General features: G+C 55.1%; 1 protein-coding gene across 2 annotated transcripts in view; it reads left to right on the plus strand.

Annotated features, from left to right (window-relative positions):
- The window catches only part of PTK7 (protein tyrosine kinase 7 (inactive)), a 61,263-nt gene that overhangs the window by 30,596 nt on the left and 11,644 nt on the right, over positions 1–19,023 (plus strand). For both annotated transcript variants that reach the window (XM_082639889.1, XM_082639890.1), the window contains exons 2-14: positions 7,066–7,353; positions 7,724–7,826; positions 8,190–8,380; positions 8,476–8,626; positions 9,596–9,744; positions 9,994–10,260; positions 14,058–14,191; positions 14,348–14,483; positions 14,595–14,714; positions 16,250–16,399; positions 16,517–16,667; positions 16,765–16,892; positions 18,231–18,434. In XM_082639889.1, the coding sequence (XP_082496015.1) occupies positions 7,066–7,353; positions 7,724–7,826; positions 8,190–8,380; positions 8,476–8,626; positions 9,596–9,744; positions 9,994–10,260; positions 14,058–14,191; positions 14,348–14,483; positions 14,595–14,714; positions 16,250–16,399; positions 16,517–16,667; positions 16,765–16,892; positions 18,231–18,434 (2,172 nt within the window). The remainder of the gene's footprint in view (positions 1–7,065; positions 7,354–7,723; positions 7,827–8,189; positions 8,381–8,475; positions 8,627–9,595; positions 9,745–9,993; positions 10,261–14,057; positions 14,192–14,347; positions 14,484–14,594; positions 14,715–16,249; positions 16,400–16,516; positions 16,668–16,764; positions 16,893–18,230; positions 18,435–19,023) is intronic.

Genomic DNA, 19,023 nt, shown 5'->3' on the forward strand with positions numbered 1-19,023 from the left:
TTTCTGAGCCTGTCTTGAAAATTAATAGATGAAGTCAGGTCCAACCAGTCCCCAGACTGTCATTTAGTTTGCCCTCAGCTTGCACAAGAAAGACCGTGGGAAGCTCACCCCCAGGCTCGCCCTGGCACTGTTCTTGCTGTGGTGTCCCTGGGCCCCTCCCCACTGCACCGGGAGGAAGACCTGGTTGGGGCCTGGGTCTGGGCCTGCCTAATGAATGGCTGTGGAACCTGCAGCGAGTCCCTTTCCATCTTCTCTGGATGATGAGGGGCAGACTCTGACCCCTCTGGGGTCCCTGAGCACGCCATCTGAGCATCCCAAAAGTCTTCCTGGGCCTGAGCTCCTGGCTCATTTCCGCGTCTCGTGGTCCAGCAGCCCCATTGCCTTCCCGCAATGTAGATTATTTCCGCAGGCCGCGCACTGGTGTCTTCAGGAGACAGTGGCTGCTGTCTCTGTCTCTCCTTCGAGCTGAGAATGGGCATACGAGGTGCCCATTCAAGCTCACCTTGAGCTTGCAGTCTGGCTTGGAAGATATGGCTCTCGGTCACAGCACAGGCGGGCATATCAGGGGGGTCACGGGCAGTGAGCTGTCAGTGCAAGTGTGTGGCCGAGGCAGGCAGAGGCGGGATCTCCTGGGGAGGCAGGATGCAAGCTGAGCCGCGGGAACGGGAGTAGCTCATGAGCAGTGATGCTGGGTCCCAGTTTGCAACTCCCAGCTGCCTCTAACTGCACACCTGCCATTTATAGCATCACTTTTTTTTTTTTTTAAATTTTATTTATTTATTTATTTATTAACTTTCATTTATTTATTTTTGCTGTGTTGGGTCTTCGTTTCTGTGCGAGGGCTTTCTCTAGTTGTGGCAAGCGGGGGCCACTCTTCATCGCGGTGCGCGGGCCTCTCACCATCGTGGCCTCTCTTGTTGCGGAGCACAGGCTCCAGACGCGCAGGCTCAGTAGTTGTGGCTCACGGGCCTAGTTGCTCCGTGGCATGTGGGATCCTCCCAGACCAGGGCTCGAACCCGTGTCCCCTGCATTAGCAGGCAGACTCTCAACCACTGCGCCACCAGGGAAGCCCTATAGCATCACTTTTAATCCCTCCCGGGGCTGGCCCTACATGTGGTGCGTGGGCTTTAGGGGCCGGCTGTGCAGCTGGAGGCTGGGGGGCAGGAAGGGGACTCTGGGGAGTGAGCGCTTTGTTTCTGTAACTGCCTCTCAGGCTCAGTGCCAGCGAATCCAGGACTAGGTCTTGGTGACTGTCCAGTCACATCCTTTCAGTTCTCTAATTTTACGTATCATAAAACTCCCTGGTGGCGGGTGGTGGTTGGTCAGGGTCACCCTACTTGTGAGGGATTGTATCGAGACTAGAACCCAGGTCTCTTTACCCCATGTTGCTTCTGCCTGATCACACCACCTCACTCTGGCTGAGCTTTTAATTTATTGCCGCTTCCTTGGAGACATCGCAGCCATCTGAGGGTTACTAAGGGCGAGAGGTGTGTCCTAGGTATGGCCCTCTGAGCCCCAGCAGAAGATAGGCTGGTGCGAGGATCAGGTGGTGTGGCTGCTGGCTGAGGAGCTTCTTAAAGCACATCTCCCAACCGGTGTCTCTGCCCCTCTGGGCTCGGATGCCGCATGGTACTGGACACGAGGATCCGCTTGTGCCGTCAGAGGTTGATCTTCCGCCTCCAGGGCCTCCCAGGAGCGGGCAGGGCAAGGCTGAGTTGTGGTTTTCATCTAAGGTAGAAGAGCTGGCCCGCTACATTGTTTCTGTGCTAATCCCTGGTGATTTTGTTCTGTTACTCTCATCCGGATGTGGGAGCCTCTCCAGATATTTACAGTTAAATCCCAGGACAGGAAAACTCAGCTGCGTCCCTGACTCTGCTCCCGCCCGCATGGCTCCAAGCGAGGGCTGTGATGGCCTGTGGAGGGCTGCGGGGCTGCTGTCAGCGAACCTGGGGCCTTCTGTAGACACTCGGGAGACGGGGCCGAGGTGGGGGGCAGCTAGAACTTTGTGCCCTGCCTCTGGGTCTCTGAGTCAGCTGTGGTGGATTTTCAGCAACCCTCTGAACCCTGGTTTTCTGGGGCTTATCACCATACAGGGTTGTTGGTGCTAAAACCACATGGGGTATATTGGTGGTGGACTGGTGGTGGTGGAGGGGGACATTCGAGATCCCCAGATTCACAAACCCCACTGCAGCATTTTGTGTTCCTGCCGGCCCAGGTGAACTGGGGAGATGACTGGGCTTGCTGTTCATGCAAACGACTTGTTCTTACAGAGACTGAGATTTGTTCCTCAAAAAACTGACACATGCCTATGAGCCGTGGACCCTTGGAGTGTCCCAGAGCAGCTGAAAGTGCACCAGTTAGACCCTGAAGGCCGAAGTCCTGTGGTGCATTGGCCCCTTGGGGAGGAGAAGTGGGGCAGGGACCCTGGTACCCCTGGGGCCTCTCATTTGGTGTCCTTAGAGTTTCCACATGGAGGGGACCTGTGAGCAGGGCCATCCTCGTGTGGTGAGGAGGCCTGGGGCTGCTCTCTTTCCTGGAACAGAGCATTTGTGCCTCTCGGGTTGAGGGCTGTCTCTCCTGGCCTGTGTCCTGATGCTGTTGCCCCAGATGGGACACAGGAAGTTGGCAAACCTCTCCCTCAGGGGACCATATGCCCAATAGGAGCTGTCTTGGCCTGTGCTCTCGAGGTCATCCGGGAGGCAGGATGTCCCCACAGGGACGTGGGCCCTGGAACCAGGGACTGAGTCTTGGGTATGGAGGAGTCAGCTTCCTGCCTGTGGCTGGTTGGCCTCGTGCGTGAGAAAGGTCACAGTCACTCGTGATTACACACATCCGTGCAGAATGCCCATGCCAGGGCCACCCAGGGTCATCTTGGTACCTCTGCCTGGTCCCAAAGCAGCTGTCCGAAGGATAGAGTTTCTTTAGTAAGAGGGAGAGAAGGTAGGTGGAATCAACTGGTCGGGTTTGGCAGGTTCTGGGACCTGTACAGATTCAGGGGTTGTCTTTCCAAGACTAAGAGGACTGGTCTCTGGGAGACAGGTAGTTGAGTGGCCCAGATGGTTACTTGGACCGAAGTAGCTGAAATTATCAGAGCAGAAAAACTTCCTGCTGCTCTCTGCTCTCCACAAAATCATGTTTACACATGTGTGTGCGCAGATGCACACGTATATACATGTGGGTCGACTGGGCCTGGAGCCCAGAGAACATCAAGGAAGGCGGGCACCAGACCAGCTGCTTGCTGGTGGGTGGGGAGCAGGAGTTGGGCTGCTGCCCACACAGCCCTTTCTCAGGGGGCTGGGGCCAGGGCGCAGGCAGAGTGAGTGTCTGCATGTAGATGGCTGTTGAGGAGCCAAGGAAATGGCTTGGAAAACGTCTTTACTGGGTATTTGCAGCGCCAGCTCTGTTGGGGTCGTGCCTGATGTGGGCAGATGACTCTGCCTGCCGGTCATGGTGCCGGTGCTTCCTGGGCCCACCATGCCCTCTCTGTGCTCCGGGCTGTGCTATGGGCTTTGCGTTTATGAACCCACTTAGCCTCACACAGTCCCCGAGTGGTAGGCTTGGGGTCCTCACTTTACATCAAGGGAGAGGCCAGCGGAGGTGGCATTGCTAGGGAGCAGCAGGGCCATTGGCTGCTGCTATGCTCAGCGGCTTCCTTGAGGGGCACGTGGGCCAGGTGTTCTGTGAGGGCCTGGGTGTAGAAGATGTCATGCACGGAGGACTGGACTCTGAAAGCGGGGAGGCTTTGGGAAGCCCAGGACTGGTGTGCTTCCAGAGTGGGCCTTCCCCGGACCACAGCCCTGGGGGCATCCTCAAGTCAGGTGGTGCAGGGACAGGGATGTGCTGGGGACTGTGCCACCTCGAGGCAGGTACCACCTCGATCCCCAGAGCCTTCCTCCTTCTCTGTCATTCAGCCGAAGCTTCTGAAGAGTCCCTCACTTCCCAGCCCCTCCCTGTCTGGAGTCTGGCATATCTGTCAGGGGCTCCTCCGTCTGCCCGTTTCCCCTCAAACAAAACAACAGACCAGCCTCTCCTGCAGACCATGCAGACAGCCAGACTGGGCACAGTAAACGTGGGTGCCACAGCACTGGGCCAGGCTCCTGCATGAGAAGCCTGGTGGCCAGGGGTGTGGGCTCAGAGCAGGGGCCGGGGTCTTAGAGGAGGCCTGGTGGCTGCCCTCCCTGCCTTTTGTAACATCTAAAGTCTGCCCCAGCCAAGCACTAACCAGGACCTGCTGTGAGCTGACGTCAGGACAGAGGGCCCCGCGGGGCCGGCTTTGATGTTTCCCAGGCCCTGTCTTGGGGGTGCGGAGGGGGCTCTGAGTGGCAGTCTGGGAATGCAGCGTCTCACCACAGCTCCTGCAGCTCCAGCCCCGGGACAGGACGGGATGCTGGAGGCTGAGCTGGGGTCCCTCTGAGTCATGCCATCTCTTCTGCCAGCTCGGGTTTCTGTGGCAAGTGGTCTGTGGTTCCTGCTACCCCACAGCCCCTTTCCCTCCATCCTACCCCCCACCTGATTATCCCTTTCCCATCTGGGGTCTGAGATGGTGCTGGGCCTTGCATGGGGGGAGCTTTCTAATATCCCTAAAACTCGAGTCCTTGGGCAGGACGGGTGATAGAGGTAAGGATCACGGTAGCCGCCTGCCGAGCGAGCTCATCCAAGGCACTTCACACGTGTTACTGCGTTTTTGAGTCACGACAGCCTCACGGGAGAGGCAGAGGAAGCTGGGGCACGGTCTGTGTTCCTTACCCAAGGTCAGGCACACCGAGTGTGATGGTCAGGATCGAGGCGGACCTGACTGCAAACGCTTAACTAATGCTCCTGTGTGTGGACGAGACTCCTGGCCCCCACTGTGTCTGGAGAAGCTGAGTTGGGAAGTGGGGAGTCATCTACACTTTGAGGCGGATGATCTCTCTCTGGTCTTTGATGAGCATCTTTAGTTCTGGGTCGAGGGTCCCAAGATTTGGGTGAGTCACGTTTGCAGAGGCCTGCTGAGGTCTCAGTGCGAGGTTGCCCATCTGTGTCAGGAGTGGGGGTCAGGAAGTGTTCCGGACGCCTCTGTGTCCACCAGCTCTCACCCCACACTTCCTCTGAGGTCACCTCAGTTCAGCTAGTGTTCGCTGAGTGCCTTTGTGAGCCTGGCGTTGTCTGAAGGTGTGTCTATCTCTCTACCTGGCTGCGGGGAGTGAGACCCATTCTGAGATCAGATACTTCCAGGATTGGTTTTGAGTTCCCGAGCGGGGCTGGGAAGAGCATGGGGTATGGAGTTGGCCTCCTTGGGTCATGGTCCTGGCTCTGCCACAAATTAGCTGTTTGATCTCGGGCAAATCCCTTCATCTCTCTGGACCTCAGTTGACCCACCCATCTGTACTACACAGGGGTTGTACCACGTTGCTCAGCGGGGGCAGGACCGCACTCCTGTTCAGAGATTGGAAGTGAGCGGGGATGTTTGGGTTGTTAGGGTGACTGGGTGCAGATTTGCTAACTTGCACAGTGGATAGGGTAGCCCAGCGTGGTGGAGAATTGTCCCATCCAGAGAGCCAGCAGGAACCCAATGAGAAGTAATGCGGGAGCTCCCAGCCCCTTTCAGCTCTGTGTGTCTTGTGGGTCGGCCCCTCTGGAATGCTGGGAAGTGGACCAACATCGGGTCAGCCCCTCCTCTGGACCCAGCCCTGGGGGATCCTGAACTTGTCTTGAAACCGACTTTATGAGGAGACAGGTTCTTGTGCCCTAAAGAACCAAATCCCCCTCCCCCCGCTCCGCCCAGGGACTTGGAAGGGTGCTCTTTGGGCCAAGATCAGTCTCCAGTGGTTTGGAATGGGATGGGCAGGACCCCATTAGCCTCTTCCTTCCTGCCCTTGCTGGGCCCAGTTTGGCCAGAGGCAGAGCCTGCTTCTTCACGTAGCAGCCCCAGGTGGCCTGTTCCTTCTTCCTGGAGGGGCAGCACATCCTCCTCTGTGCCATCACCGCCCCCCCAGCTCCCAAACTCCCCAGGCGGCTGGTGTCCCGGGCTCTGCAGCTCCAGGCCTCTGCAGGGCGCCCACACGGACCAGGAACAAAGCCCAGTGTATTATTCCTGCTTGGAATATGCCACCTGCCTGGCCCTGCCCTCCGCCTCCCCAGCTCATCTGCCACTCTGCACAGGCTCTTCACTCTCCCCTTTGTTTGGCTACAGTTCCACCTTTGATTGCAGGGCCCCTTCCTCCGAGGGTGCCCCCCTGACTCCTGCCAGAGCTGAACTGTAGCCATGCAAGAGGGGGAGTGGATTCAGGTGAAAACCTGGGACCACTTAGCTCACCTCTCACCTAGCACAGAAGAGCCAGCCTTGGCCACAGACGGATCCTTAAGGATGGAGAGAAGAACGTGGGGGTGGCCCTGGCATGTCTTTGGGAATAATGCCAGTTCAAGAGAATATTGGCTTCTCCTGTGATGGGATGGGTTCTCCCAAAGACGCCCCTGGGGAATGGTGGGCTGCAGAGCGGTCTGTGGATGGGATTCAAAGCCGCCTCCCTGACCTGTGGCCATCTCTGATGCTGGACCCTCAGCGGGTACGTGAGTGCCAGTAATCCTTCCAAGAAGCTCTTTGGATCATGATTTAACTTTGCTCAGTGTCCTGCATTCTGAAGATGGTGGGAGCGTTGCTTGCTAATGTTCCCCACTCCTTGGTCTGGCATTTCCTATGATCTGGTTCCACAGCTCCAAGGCCCTCTTCCTCTAGGGAGTGTCCCATGTGGCATTAATCCCCTCCTTTCCCTAGCCCTTGGGGCTCCCTCCCTCTTCGGTGTTCTAGAGGCACCGACTGCCCACATCATTCATTTGGCACGAGCTTTGCCTTATCCTGTGTCCGCCTCCAGATTAGCGTCCTGGAGGGTACTGCATCTTTGAATCCTGCGGAGCGCCCAGCATAGTGTAAACGTTCCTCAATGGACACTTGGCAACTGTGGTCTCATGATCCTTCTCACTTGCACTTATTGGACGTCTCCTGTGCACAGGACAGTGGGTGACCTGTGTTAGAACAGTGGCTGCGGCTCCCCCTGACCCTGCCTCTCCCGTGTTCCCCATCTGCAGGTGCCCAGGCAACCATTGTCTTCATCAAGGAGCCATCCTCCCAGGATGCACTGCAGGGGCGCCGGGCGCTGCTCCGCTGTGAGGTCGAGGCCTCAGGCCCAGTGCACGTGTACTGGCTGCTGGATGGGGCCCCTGTCCAGGACACCGAGCGGCGCTTCGCCCAGGGCAGCAGCCTGAGCTTCGCAGCTGTGGACCGGCTGCAGGACTCGGGAGCCTTTCAGTGCGTGGCTCGGGATGATGCCACCGGAGAGGAGGCCCGCAGTGCCAATGCCTCCTTCAACATCAAATGTGAGAGCCGGGGGCTGTGCCCACCCCCTCCCTCTAGACCCTCAACTCCTGAGCCCTGCGGGACTCCTCCTTTGCCTCAGCTTCTCCCATTTCCGGTTGAGTGGGGCAGGGAGAATGCAGTTGGGGTCAGCTCTCTGCTTGTGTGGATAAGAGGAAGTTAAAAAGTTTTAATTTTTTCAGAATTTATTTTTTCTCCCCTTCAAGTCTTGAACCCATTGATCTGCCAGATACTTTTGCAAATGGCAGGAGCAGTGAGGCAGTGTGCCCCGGTGTCTCTTGGCTCCAGAGCCTCCAGGTTCCATCGTTTCCTGCTTGTCCTCCTCCTCTGCTTCCTCACCCTTGCTCTGCCCCACCCCTCACTCTGCTCCAGGGATTGAGTCCGGTCCCGTGGTCCTGAAGCATCCAGCCTCGGAAGCCGAGATCCAGCCACAGACCCAGGTCATGTTGCGTTGTCACATTGATGGGCACCCTCGGTAAGGAGACGTTGAGGGTGGGGAGGGAAAGGGTTATTCTGGACTGGCAGAGCTGTCTCCCCAAACTGTGGACTCTGCCACTGCCCCTGCCCCATGCTGCTCCACACTGGGCCCTGGTCACCAGAGAAGGGGCAGCATTGTGCTGTGGAGCGATCCTGGATTCTGGGAGCTGGGAAATCTAGAATCTCAGCCAGATTCTGCCCCTGAATTGTGTGCCTTTGTGCAAGTCAAGGTCCCTCTCCAGGCCTCAGTTTCCCCATTTGTAAACTGAGGGGTCTAGCCTTGACCCTCTGATTCTGGCCCTCCCTACCGGCCACCTGAGAACCCCCTGCCCCCCTGCTGCTGACCCCCTCGGCCCCTCAGGCCCACCTACCAGTGGTTCCAAGATGGGAGTGCCCTGTCTGATGGTCAGAGCAACCACACGGTCAGCAGTAAGGAGAAGAACCTGACCCTCCGGCCAGCCGGCCCTGAGCACAGTGGCATCTACTCCTGCTGTGCCCACAATGCCTTTGGCCAGGCCTGCAGCAGCCAGAACTTCACCTTGAGCATTGCTGGTGAGCCTGGGGCGGGGATGGAGAAGGTGAGTTGGGGATGGGGGAGGGGCCTCCCCACCTTGCCTGCTCATGTGTCTGTGCCTCCCTCACCCCAGATGAGAGCTTTGCCAGGGTGGTACTGGCTCCCCAGGACGTGGTAGTGGCGAGGAATGAGGAGGCCATGTTCCACTGTCAGTTCTCAGCCCACCCACCCCCAAGCCTGCAGTGGGTCTTTGAGGATGAGACTCCCATCACTAACCGAAGCCGGTAAGGCATCTGGCAGCAGCTTTCCAGTATGGTGCTAAAAGTTGTGTATGGTTCTCTAAAAGGGAATGAAGTTCTTATCACAGATATCATAGATCTATACATGTATTACTTCGACTTTCCAGCAGATGGCAGTAGAATGTCTTCCTGTTACAAAATGAGTCCAACAAAGGGAAGGGTCTCCAGGAAGGGCATCTTTTTCCAGTTCCCACAGACACACTGTGTGAGCCAGCGGTGGCTCTGCTACTTTCTCCCCTCCGCTTCTGCCCACATGGGTCTTCTGGGATGGGGGCGTAGAGACCCAAGGATGGAGGGACACGGGACCTGGGGGATCACAGTCTGCACAGGAAGGTCCCGGAGGGCAAGGGTACGTTACTTAGACACATGCACGCACACGCACGTTTTTTGGAAGAAGCCAACATTACCAGAAGGTGCTGGGAGGTGTCAGGCCCTCTATAGGGACTTCTGTCCTCATCCAGGCCCTGTGAGAGCAGAGACCACACCACCTGTGTGGTGCCAGGTGTGGCCATGGGCCTTTGGAGGTGTGGCTCCCTAGGCTGTGGGCTGGGATCCCGCCTGCCTGCAGCCCTGAGGACATCATCAGCAGTCCATCTGGTGCATCTGAGGGACTTCTGGTGCTGGATCTGGTGCTTTACCAGCAGGCGTATCTTGACTCAGTGGGAAGGTGGCCCCTCTGTCTCCACATTGATGGCTTGCTGCCTCCCACTTGCACTGCTGCTCGCCTGGCTGCCCCAAAGCTGCATCTCTTGTAATTAGAACACACACCTCCACATACACACGAACAAGCGCACGCACACACCAGAGTGGCGTGTTGGCTTCCTTCTCTCTGCCCTGTTCCTGGTTGATTCCTTCCTGCATATCTGACCTGTGCAGGATGGGCTTCCACTGGCTGCCCTCCAGAAGGAGGCCTGTGGGCCACTCCTTTCAAAGAGCAATCTCTCCCCTCCACAGCCCCCCGCACGTCCGCAGAGCCACAGTGTTTGCCAACGGGTCCCTGCTGCTGACCCAGGTCCGGCCGCGCAATGCAGGGGTCTACCGCTGCGTAGGCCAGGGCCAGAGGGGCCCTCCTGTCATCCTGGAGGCCACTCTCCACCTGGCAGGTGGGTCCCTGGGTCTGGGGTGCCGAGGTGGGAGCCGCCTTCAATGTTGTGGGCTTGTAGAGATTTAAGCTCCTGTTTCCACTCAGAGCAGCTTGGAGGGCAGAGGGAGGAAGAGGATGCTGGGGTTGGAAGAGGAAATGCTGAAGGTCATGGGGAGGGCTCGTGCTGGACAGGGCAAGGCTTGCTGCGGGAGAACATCAGGTACCCTGGGCCCCATAGTAACCAGGCTGTCTGCTCCCATCCCTGCAGAGATTGAAGATATGCCACCATTTGAGCCACGGGTGTTCACAGCTGGCAGCGAGGAGCGTGTGGCCTGCCCGCCCCCCCAGGGTCTGCCGGAGCCCAGTGTGTGGTGGGAGCACGCGGGAGCCCGTCTGCCTGCCCATGGCAGAGTCTACCAGCAGGGCCATGAGCTGGTGTTTGCCAGCACTGCCGAGAGCGATGCTGGTGTCTATACCTGCCATGCGGCCAACCTGGCTGGTTGGCGGAGACAGGATGTCAACATCACCGTGGCCAGTGAGCACCTTTACCCTGAAGGGCGAGGCGAGGAGGGGAGCCCAGGTCCCAGGAGGTCTTGGGCTCTGGGTGTGATGGATAGAGGCTTCCCTGGTGCTCACCTGAGGCCCCACCTCAGCTCTGAGCCCTGCCGGCTTGGGAACCAGTCAGCCGCTGGGAGGTGATATTGGAGTGGACAGTGGCAAGCCAGGCACAGAGGTTGCGGTGCCAGAAAAGTGGTCCTCTGGCTGCAGAGGACAAAGCAACGGAGTGGGAGTCTTGAGACCCAGGTCCCACTCTGTCCCCAGTGCATGGAATGACCATGGGTAGAAAGTCACCTGCCTTGCCAGGGGTCAGTTTCCTCATCCATAAAATAGGGCTTAATAACTCACTACCTTCCCTACTAGATGGCCAGAAAGATCAGTGAAGTAGATAAAAAAGATTTTTCCTTTTCTTTTTGGGGAAGGTGATGTGTCAGAGTTATAGGTAGGAATTATTTTATTTATTGTTATACTTTCCAGATTTCTACAGTGAACATATGACTTGTGAGATAAATGATAAAGACCTATATACCCTTGCTACAGGCATATATACCCTTGCTACAGGCATGGTACTTATTTACACCATGCCTGTGTGAAATGTTTGTGATAATTTAAAAGGATATCCGAGACAAATTCATACACACACACATACCATTTTGCAACCTGCTGCTTCCATTTACCTCTACATCTTTCCAAGTAGGTAAATTGCAAAAATTCAAAAAGATTTCAAACATGAAAAGAGCTTTGTACACTTGTAAGTTGTGATGGTATTATTCCCATTAAGTTACTAAAACCCAGGAGACATGCGCTTTCGTGCTCAGGTACCTGGTTCAGGTGGGAAGCTGCAGCACCCAGGTAACAAGCGCTCAGGACACTTCCACAGCGACATGCAGACATGCAAGCAGCCATGATCAGCCTTTCTCCAGTCGGGGTCCGTTGTTCATCTGTTTCATTGGGGATGCTTTTATTTTGTAATTTTGCATTTTATTTATTTATTTATTTATTTTTATTTATTTATTTTTGGCTGCATTGGATCTTTGTTACTTCGTTACCGTTTGCGGGCTTTCTCTAGCTGCAGAGAGCAGGGGCTGCTCTTCATTGCAGTGCGCAGGCTTCTCATTGTGGTGACTTCTCTTGTTGCAGAGCACGGTCTCTAGGCATGCGGGCTTCAGTAGTGTGGCACGTGGGCTCAGTAGTTGTGGCTCATGGGCTTAGTTGTTCCGCAGCATGTGGGATCTTCCTGGACCAGGATCGAACCCATGTCCCCTGCATTGGCAGGTGGATTCTTTTTTTTTTTTTTTGCTGTACGCGGGCCTCTCACTGCTGTGGCCTCTCCCATTGCGGAGCACAGGCTCCGGACACACAGGCTCCGCGGCCATGGCTCGCGGGCCCAGCCGCTCCGCGGCATGTGGGATCTTCCGGGATCGGGGCACGAACCCGTGTCCCCTGCATCGGCAGGCGGACTCTCAACCACTGCGCCACCAGGGAAGCCCGGCAGGTGGATTCTTAACCACTGAGCCACCAGGGAAGTCCCGGGGAGGCTTTTTAAAATGCAGAATCTGGGACCACACTCCACATCTCCTGCCCCCAGCCTCTCTGGGGGTGGGCCCAGACAAAGAGTGTGCAGCACATGCTCCAAGTGAGGCATATGCGTGCTGGAGGTGGGAGTGCTGGCTTTGATCAGTCTTCTGACAGGCACCAACAGTGCCCTGTGCCTGCACTGCTCCCTGAGAAGGAGACCTGTGGAGTAAGAGTGCGTGATGCGCGCAGGGCTGGACTGGTGCAAAGGGGTAGTGGGTACAGTTCGGAGGAGGGAGGACTCCATCCCTGCATTCCATCAACAGACTTATCGAGTGCCTTCTTTGTGCTAGGCACTGCTCCCAGCACTGGGAATGCAGCAATGAACAAAGCAGACAAAAATCCTTCCCCTTGTGGAGTTTGTAGTCTAATAGGAGCAACAAAGCAAGCAAGGAAAACAATTGAATGAACAAATATATGATTTTAGGTGGCAGCAGAGCCATGAAGAAAAATAAAATAGGGTAAGTGACAGAGAGATGGCATGAGGGCCAGGGGGAGTTTAGAGAAGACTTCTTTAGAAGATGGTATTTGAGCTGATGCTTAAATTAAAGAGGGAACCACGTGGACGGGCCCTGAGCAAGAAATGGGCTTGTAAATTGAAGGGACAGCAGTAGCCTGTGTGGCTTGTGTTGAATAAGTGATGGTGAGTGTGGTTGAGGTTGTCTGAGAGGCAGAGATTAGATCATATGAAGCTTTGTAAGAACATGGTAAGGACTTTGGTTTGTAATACAAGTGTACCAGTTATCTACTGCTGTGTAACAAACCAGTCCAAAACTTGAAACAACAGCCACTGATTTGCTCATGATTGATTCTGTGGGTATGGTTCAGCCCCATGTGCTGTTGGCGGCAGCTGATACGTCAGCTGGTGGCTGGCTGTTCCCTGATGTCCTCCCTCAGGTGCCTCGCTCAGTCTGGCAGTTGAGGGACGATATTGACCAGGGTGCCTTGGTTCCCTTCCACACAGCCACTCCAACAGACTAGCTCAGGCTTCTCACGTGGAGGCTGGGTTCCAAGAGTGCAAAAGTGGATGCTGCAAGCCTTCTCGAGGCATTAGCTTAGACATTGTCCACTATATTCTATTGGACAGGGCAAGTCACAGGCCACCCAGATTCCAGGCAGTAGAGAAATAGACCCTGTCTCTTGATGGAAAAGTGGCAACGCCACATTACAAAGGGAAGCAAGAGATGGGAGGACTGTTTAAAGCCATCTTTGCAGAATCTGCCCCACCAAGTCAGAGGATGAAAAGTCCTTGCAGGGATTGAATGTGAAAGTGACATTTTCAAAAGGTGACTGGCTATTCTGAGAAGACTAGACTGTTAGGGGCAAGAGTCCAAACAGGAAACCAGTTAATAGATGACTGTAATCATCTAGGGGAGGTGTTTAAGGGGCTTGAACAGAGGTGGTAGCAGTGGAGGTGGGAGGTGGTGAAATTTAGGATACATTTTAGAGCTGAGGTAGATGAGGTTTGTATAGAATGAATGTGATGGCGGAGGCGGGGGCTGTAGAGAGAGAAGTCAACTAAGTTTTTGGCTTATACAGTTGGCTGGATAGTGGTGCTGTTTACTGAGATAGAGAAAACTGTGATGAGCAGGTTTGGGGAGAAACTGAGCATTCTCTTTTGCACGTATAAAGCCTGAAGTGCCTATTAGATATCCAATTGGAAATGCCGGTAGGATTTGCAGGTCTGAAGTTCACTGGGGGGAGGTCAGGAGCCAGGCTGTGTATTTGGGACTCATCCACTTCGATAGTACTGAAGGCCGTGGACTGGATGAGATCATTCAAGGGATGAGCATGGCTAAAACAGAACAGAGATTCAGGGACCGAGCCTTGGAACGTTATGGTGTAATAAAGAAAGCAAGGATTTTGGAGTCACGCAGACCAGAGTTTTCAATCCTCTCTCTATCATGGATTAATAAATCACCGTTACTTCTTTGAACCTCTGTTGTCTTATCTATAAAATGGGTATAAAAATAAATACCTTGGGGGTATATTGTGATCATTAACTAGGATAATATTCAAAAGGTGCCGGCACATGGGCCTGCACTAAGGGGTAATGGCTGCAGTTATCACCGGAGCAGACAAGGGTTTCTAAACTCAGGGCCGGGGTTGCGGGGGAGGGTATTAGAATTTCTTGGGATTGGATCTGTTGGTTTTGCAGATGTGTTGGTCAACCTTCTGTTTCCTCCCTGTACCTCTAAGCTGTGCCCACGTGGCTGGAGAAGCCCCAAGACAGCCAGCTGGAGGAGGGCAAGCCAGGCTATTTGCATTGCCTGACCCAGGCCACACCCAAACCCACAGTCTCCTGGTACAGAAACCAGATGCTCATCTCTGAGGTGAGAACGGGGATTACTGCTGGTGGGGGACGGGGACACAGAATCCTCTGTGCTCACCTCCAAGGCCCGCTTCCCCCCACCCCGAGACTGCCCCCAGGGAGATGATGGTGGGGGGCAGGCCGAGACTCGCTCTCAGGCACATCTCCTGTGCTGCAGGACTCGCGGTTCGAGGTCTTCAAGAACGGGACCTTGCGCATCAACAGCGTGGAGGTGTACGACGGGACGTGGTACCGCTGCGTGAGCAGCACGCCCGCTGGCAGCATCGAGGCCCAGGCCCGCGTCCAAGTGCTGGGTGAGCTGGCGCCTGGCCTCCTGGGCAGGAGAGGACCAGGGAGGGAGCAGCAGGGTCCAGAACCTTCAGGCCTGCCACCTCAAGTCCTCCCCTTTTCTGCTACTGAAACAGAAAAGCTCAAGTTCACACCACCGCCCCGGCCGCAGCAGTGCATGGAGTTCGACAAGGAGGCCACGGTTCCCTGCTCAGCCACAGGCCGAGAGAAGCCCACTATTAAGTGGGTCCGGGCAGGTCGGTACTGTGTGAGCATGGGGTGGGGGGCAGCACGCAGTCCACTGGTCAGATGTATGCCTGTCTGAGGACCAGCTGAGTGCCCGAAACTTTGGGATAGACAAGAAATGTAGGGGCCGATTTATGGTCCAGTTAGAAAAAAAAGCCAGACACAAAAGAGGTCAGGTTACAGCATTAGACAACATATAAGACGACTCAAGGCAACAAATGATTGGATTGGTCCAGACAGGGCCGTAAAGTCCTTCTTTCCCCCTTTTCAAAATAGTCATCCTTTCCAATGTAAAAGTCATCCTTTAGAAAATTTTGGCAGAAAATAATGCATAATCCCACTATCAGTCATCTCTGGGTGTGTACCTTTTTCTGTGTACGTCTTTTTGTTTTTACATAGCAGTTTTACTGTACATATAATTTTCACTTACTATACTTCCATGAGTAAGTCATGCTTACTATAGAAATGGAAGATGCAGATAACTGTATGTAATTTTATCTTTTTTTACTTAACATTATCAAGCATTTCCCTGTGGTTTTGTACATAAACATTGGTTTTGATGATTGCAATAATATTCCAATGATTGGATTCACTGTAATTTACTTAAATATCCCCTAAATGTTGGACATTTGGGTTGTTAACCACCCTCCCTTCCTCCCTCCCTTTCTCTGTCTCTCTCTCTGTCTTTTTATTGCTGCAATAAACATCTTGAGGCAGAGTTTTTTCTGGACTTGGGTTTATTTCCTTTGGGAAAGATTCCCAGAAATGGAATAATTATGTATAAAAGGGTATGCACATTTTTACAACCCTTGATGCGAATGGCCAAATATATATATATATATATATATATATATATATATTTTTTTTTTTTTTTTTTTTTTTTTTTGGCGGTACGCGGGCCTCTCACTGTTGTGGCCTCTCCCGTTGCGGAGCACAGGCTCTGGACGCGCAGGCTCAGCAGCCGTGGCTCACGGGCCCAGCCGCTCCACGGCATGTGGGATCTTCCCGGACAGGGGCACGAACCCGTGTCCCCTGCATCGGCAGGTGGACTCTCAACCACTGCGCCACCAGGGAAGCCCCAAATTGTTTTTTAAAAAGGTTTTTACATTCCCATTAACAGTGAGAGAGAGTGGGGTTGTAGATTCTGAGCAGCAAGTGGGCTGTCTCTGCTCAGGTGTCTGGGGGAGCTCTCTGTGGGGGGGTGGGACTCAGAATGGGTGGGACGATGGCAAAGAGCAGGAATGGGTTCTAGGAGTGGAGAGTGACAGGCAGTGAGGGTGAGAGCAAGGCAGATTCCAAGCCCAACCAGAAGTCCAGTTGGGTGGAAGTGGAACGTTATACAGGGCAGTAGAAGGATGTGAGACTGAAAAATTAGAAAAGGATTAAGTAATAGGGACTCCCAATGTCTGGCTCAGGCGTTTGGATCTTGTCTGTGAATAGCCAGGAGCGGTGGCGTGTTTTTCAGTAGAGGTGAGTGACTGAGGGCATTGCTGGCCACTCATGGGACTCTGGTCCATCCCATCATTCCCCACTGTTGCCCCTATAGATGGGAGCAGCCTTCCAGAGTGGGTGACAGACAACGCCGGGACCTTGCACTTCTCCAGGGTGACCCGCAATGACGCTGGCAACTACACTTGCATCGCCTCCAATGGGCTGCAGGGCCAGATCCGTGCCCACGTCCAGCTCACCGTGGCAGGTGCGGCCGTGCAGGGGGCTGGGGCTGGGGCTGGCGGGCCCTGTGGGGCAGCTGCCTGCACCCCGCCAGCCCCTTTGCTCAGTGCTCCCTGCCCCTCACCGGGCTCTTCCCATCCAGTGTTCATCACCTTCAAGGTGGAGCCGGAGCGCACGACCGTGTACCAGGGCCACACGGCCCTGCTGCGGTGCGAGGCCCAGGGGGACCCCAAGCCACTCATTCAGTGGAAGGGCAAAGACCGTATCCTGGACCCCACCAAGCTGGGACCCAGGTAGGCTATCTCCTTTCCACCCCTACCTTGCTTCTCCTGCAGCCCAGTCTCCCTGGAGCTGGCCTGGTGGGCAACGCTGTGACTTCTCTCCTGGCAGGATGCACATCTTCCAGAACGGCTCCCTGGTGATCCACGATGTTGCCCCCGAGGACTCGGGCCGCTACACCTGCATTGCGGGCAACAGCTGCAACATCAAACACACGGAGGCCCCCCTCTACGTCGTGGGTATGGGACCCGGAGGGGTGTCCTGCACAGGAAGTGGGGGCACCTCACTTCTTTCTCATCCTTGTACTCATCGGCCCCTGTACACAGAAGGCACGAAACCATTTTTGCGGTGCGTGCGGGCATTCAGCTGTGTCCCCTCCACCAGGCCACCTCACTGTCAGTCTCAGGCTCCTTTCCTGGACCTGGGCTCTCCCTTAAACATTCCACAGCTGGTGGGTATGTGCCTATTCTGGGGAAGTCAGGGGGATGGTGCCCTTGTCCTAAAATGCTTCCTCCCAGGTCTCCCTACAGGTCCCTGGGTGGGCGGGCAGGGGATCAGGCCAGGATGCAGCAGCACAAGTTTCCTTTACCCTGGAGGCCCAGAGAGGATGATGTGTCAAGTGAAACACCCTGACTAGGGTCAGGGACTTGGGGTTTGGGTATGGCCTCTCTTGCTAACCACCTCTGTGCCCTTGCAGGTGTTATTTCCTCCCCAGGGGCTTTTTTCTCTGTCTGTAAGGTGGGAGTGGTTTAAATGAGAGGTTTCAAACTTTTTTTGGTTTAGCAGCAGAATTGGTTTTCTAGACAAAGTTTTATGTGGAACTTTAAATGGGTAAGGTGAAGTGACAGCCTCCTTGGTTGAAGCCACTGGGTGTGTGTGAGAGTTGGGGGATCCTGCATGGCCTCCCCCTTGGGCCTCTCTCCCTTCTGGCACCTCTTTCTCAATGGGACCCGAGGCCACTGAAAGCCCCTAGACTAGAAGATCCCTTCTGCAAATACGTTTCTCTTTTTTTTTTATTTTTTATTTTTTGGCCGTGCCGCACATGAAAGATCTTAGTTCCCTGACCAGGGATTGAACCCATGCCCCCTGCAGTGGAAGCGCAGAGCCCTAACCACTGGACCGCCAGGGAAGTCCCTACCAATACATTTCTTGAAGAACCACTCTGTGCTGGGTGATGGCTGGGATTCTAAACCAAAAGTTCCCAGATGCAGGCTCTTCAGAGCCTGACTCATGATGTCAAGTCACTAAGGAAGCTTGTTAACAAACAGTGTGGGTTTGTGGTGGGGCCGACAGGTGTGCTTCTTAGGTGTGTCCCTGGCCTTGTGTCCTGATGCAGAGCCAGCTTGGGAATCACTGGCCTCAACTCCTGCAGAGCTCCCTCTGGCCTTGGTGGGGCCCTGAGGACCTGGCCCTTGTTGACGCCATTGCTGGTGGTGACCCTCCCTGGGTCGCTCTGGCTTGGTCAGGCCAGGTGTCTGGGAGGTTGTCTTATGTGTGAAGTAGGGAGCGGCCAGTAGAGAAGTAGGGCTGGGCTTGCTTCAGCGGCCCCTGCTCACAGCTATCTGTATGTCTCTCAGACAAGCCGATGCTGGAGGAGTCGGAGGGCCTGGGCAGCCCTCCACCTTACAAGATGATCCAGACTATCGGGCTGTCAGTGGGCGCTGCCGTGGCTTACATCATTGCCGTGCTGGGCCTCATGTTCTATTGCAAGAAGCGCTGCAAGGCCAAGCGGCTTCAGAAGCAGCCGGAGGGCGAGGAGCCAGAGATGGAGTGCCTCAACGGTGAGGGGCCCTGGAGGAGGGAGGCCCAGGAAGAGGGAGGCGGTGCTGTGCGCAGGTGCTGAGCGCCCTCCCGTGGCCACGGAGGACAGCGCTGTGGTGCTGGAGGGAACAGCTGGAGCCAGAGCAGAGCCGCTCTGCCCCCCTCCCCCTCAACCCCCCCCCCGCCGCCCCCCCTGCCCCAATCCCAGCTGGAAGCCTGGAGTTGGCCGATTCCCTGGGCTTGGCTTCTGCGCAACCTGGCTTACATCTTGCTCATTGGAGCCTTTTGGGCCAGCCTCCTGTTTCCCTGCCTTCTCCCTGCAGTTTGAAACCACAGACATAATTTAAGTATATGTGTTCATGTTTCTTTGTATACCTTGTCTCCCCCCATTAGTCTTTGAGTTTCCCCAGGGGCGATCTGTCTGCCTGTTTCCCTCCTCCTGCATTTTCTCCTCCTACTGGGAGCCCCCTGGGGACATTGCTGGGTCTTCCCTCTCAGTTTAGGAGTTCAGGAGCAGGGCCTGGGTTTCCCTTGTTGTGATTTTCCCTTTGTGCCCGTAGGAGACCCTATGAAAGCAAAAACCCTTATGTCACCATGCTGTCCAGGGAC

The sequence above is a fragment of the Mesoplodon mirus genome, assembly GCF_964341445.2.
Source record: "Mesoplodon mirus genome assembly, chromosome: 12".
Taxonomy (NCBI): domain Eukaryota; kingdom Metazoa; phylum Chordata; class Mammalia; order Artiodactyla; family Ziphiidae; genus Mesoplodon; species Mesoplodon mirus.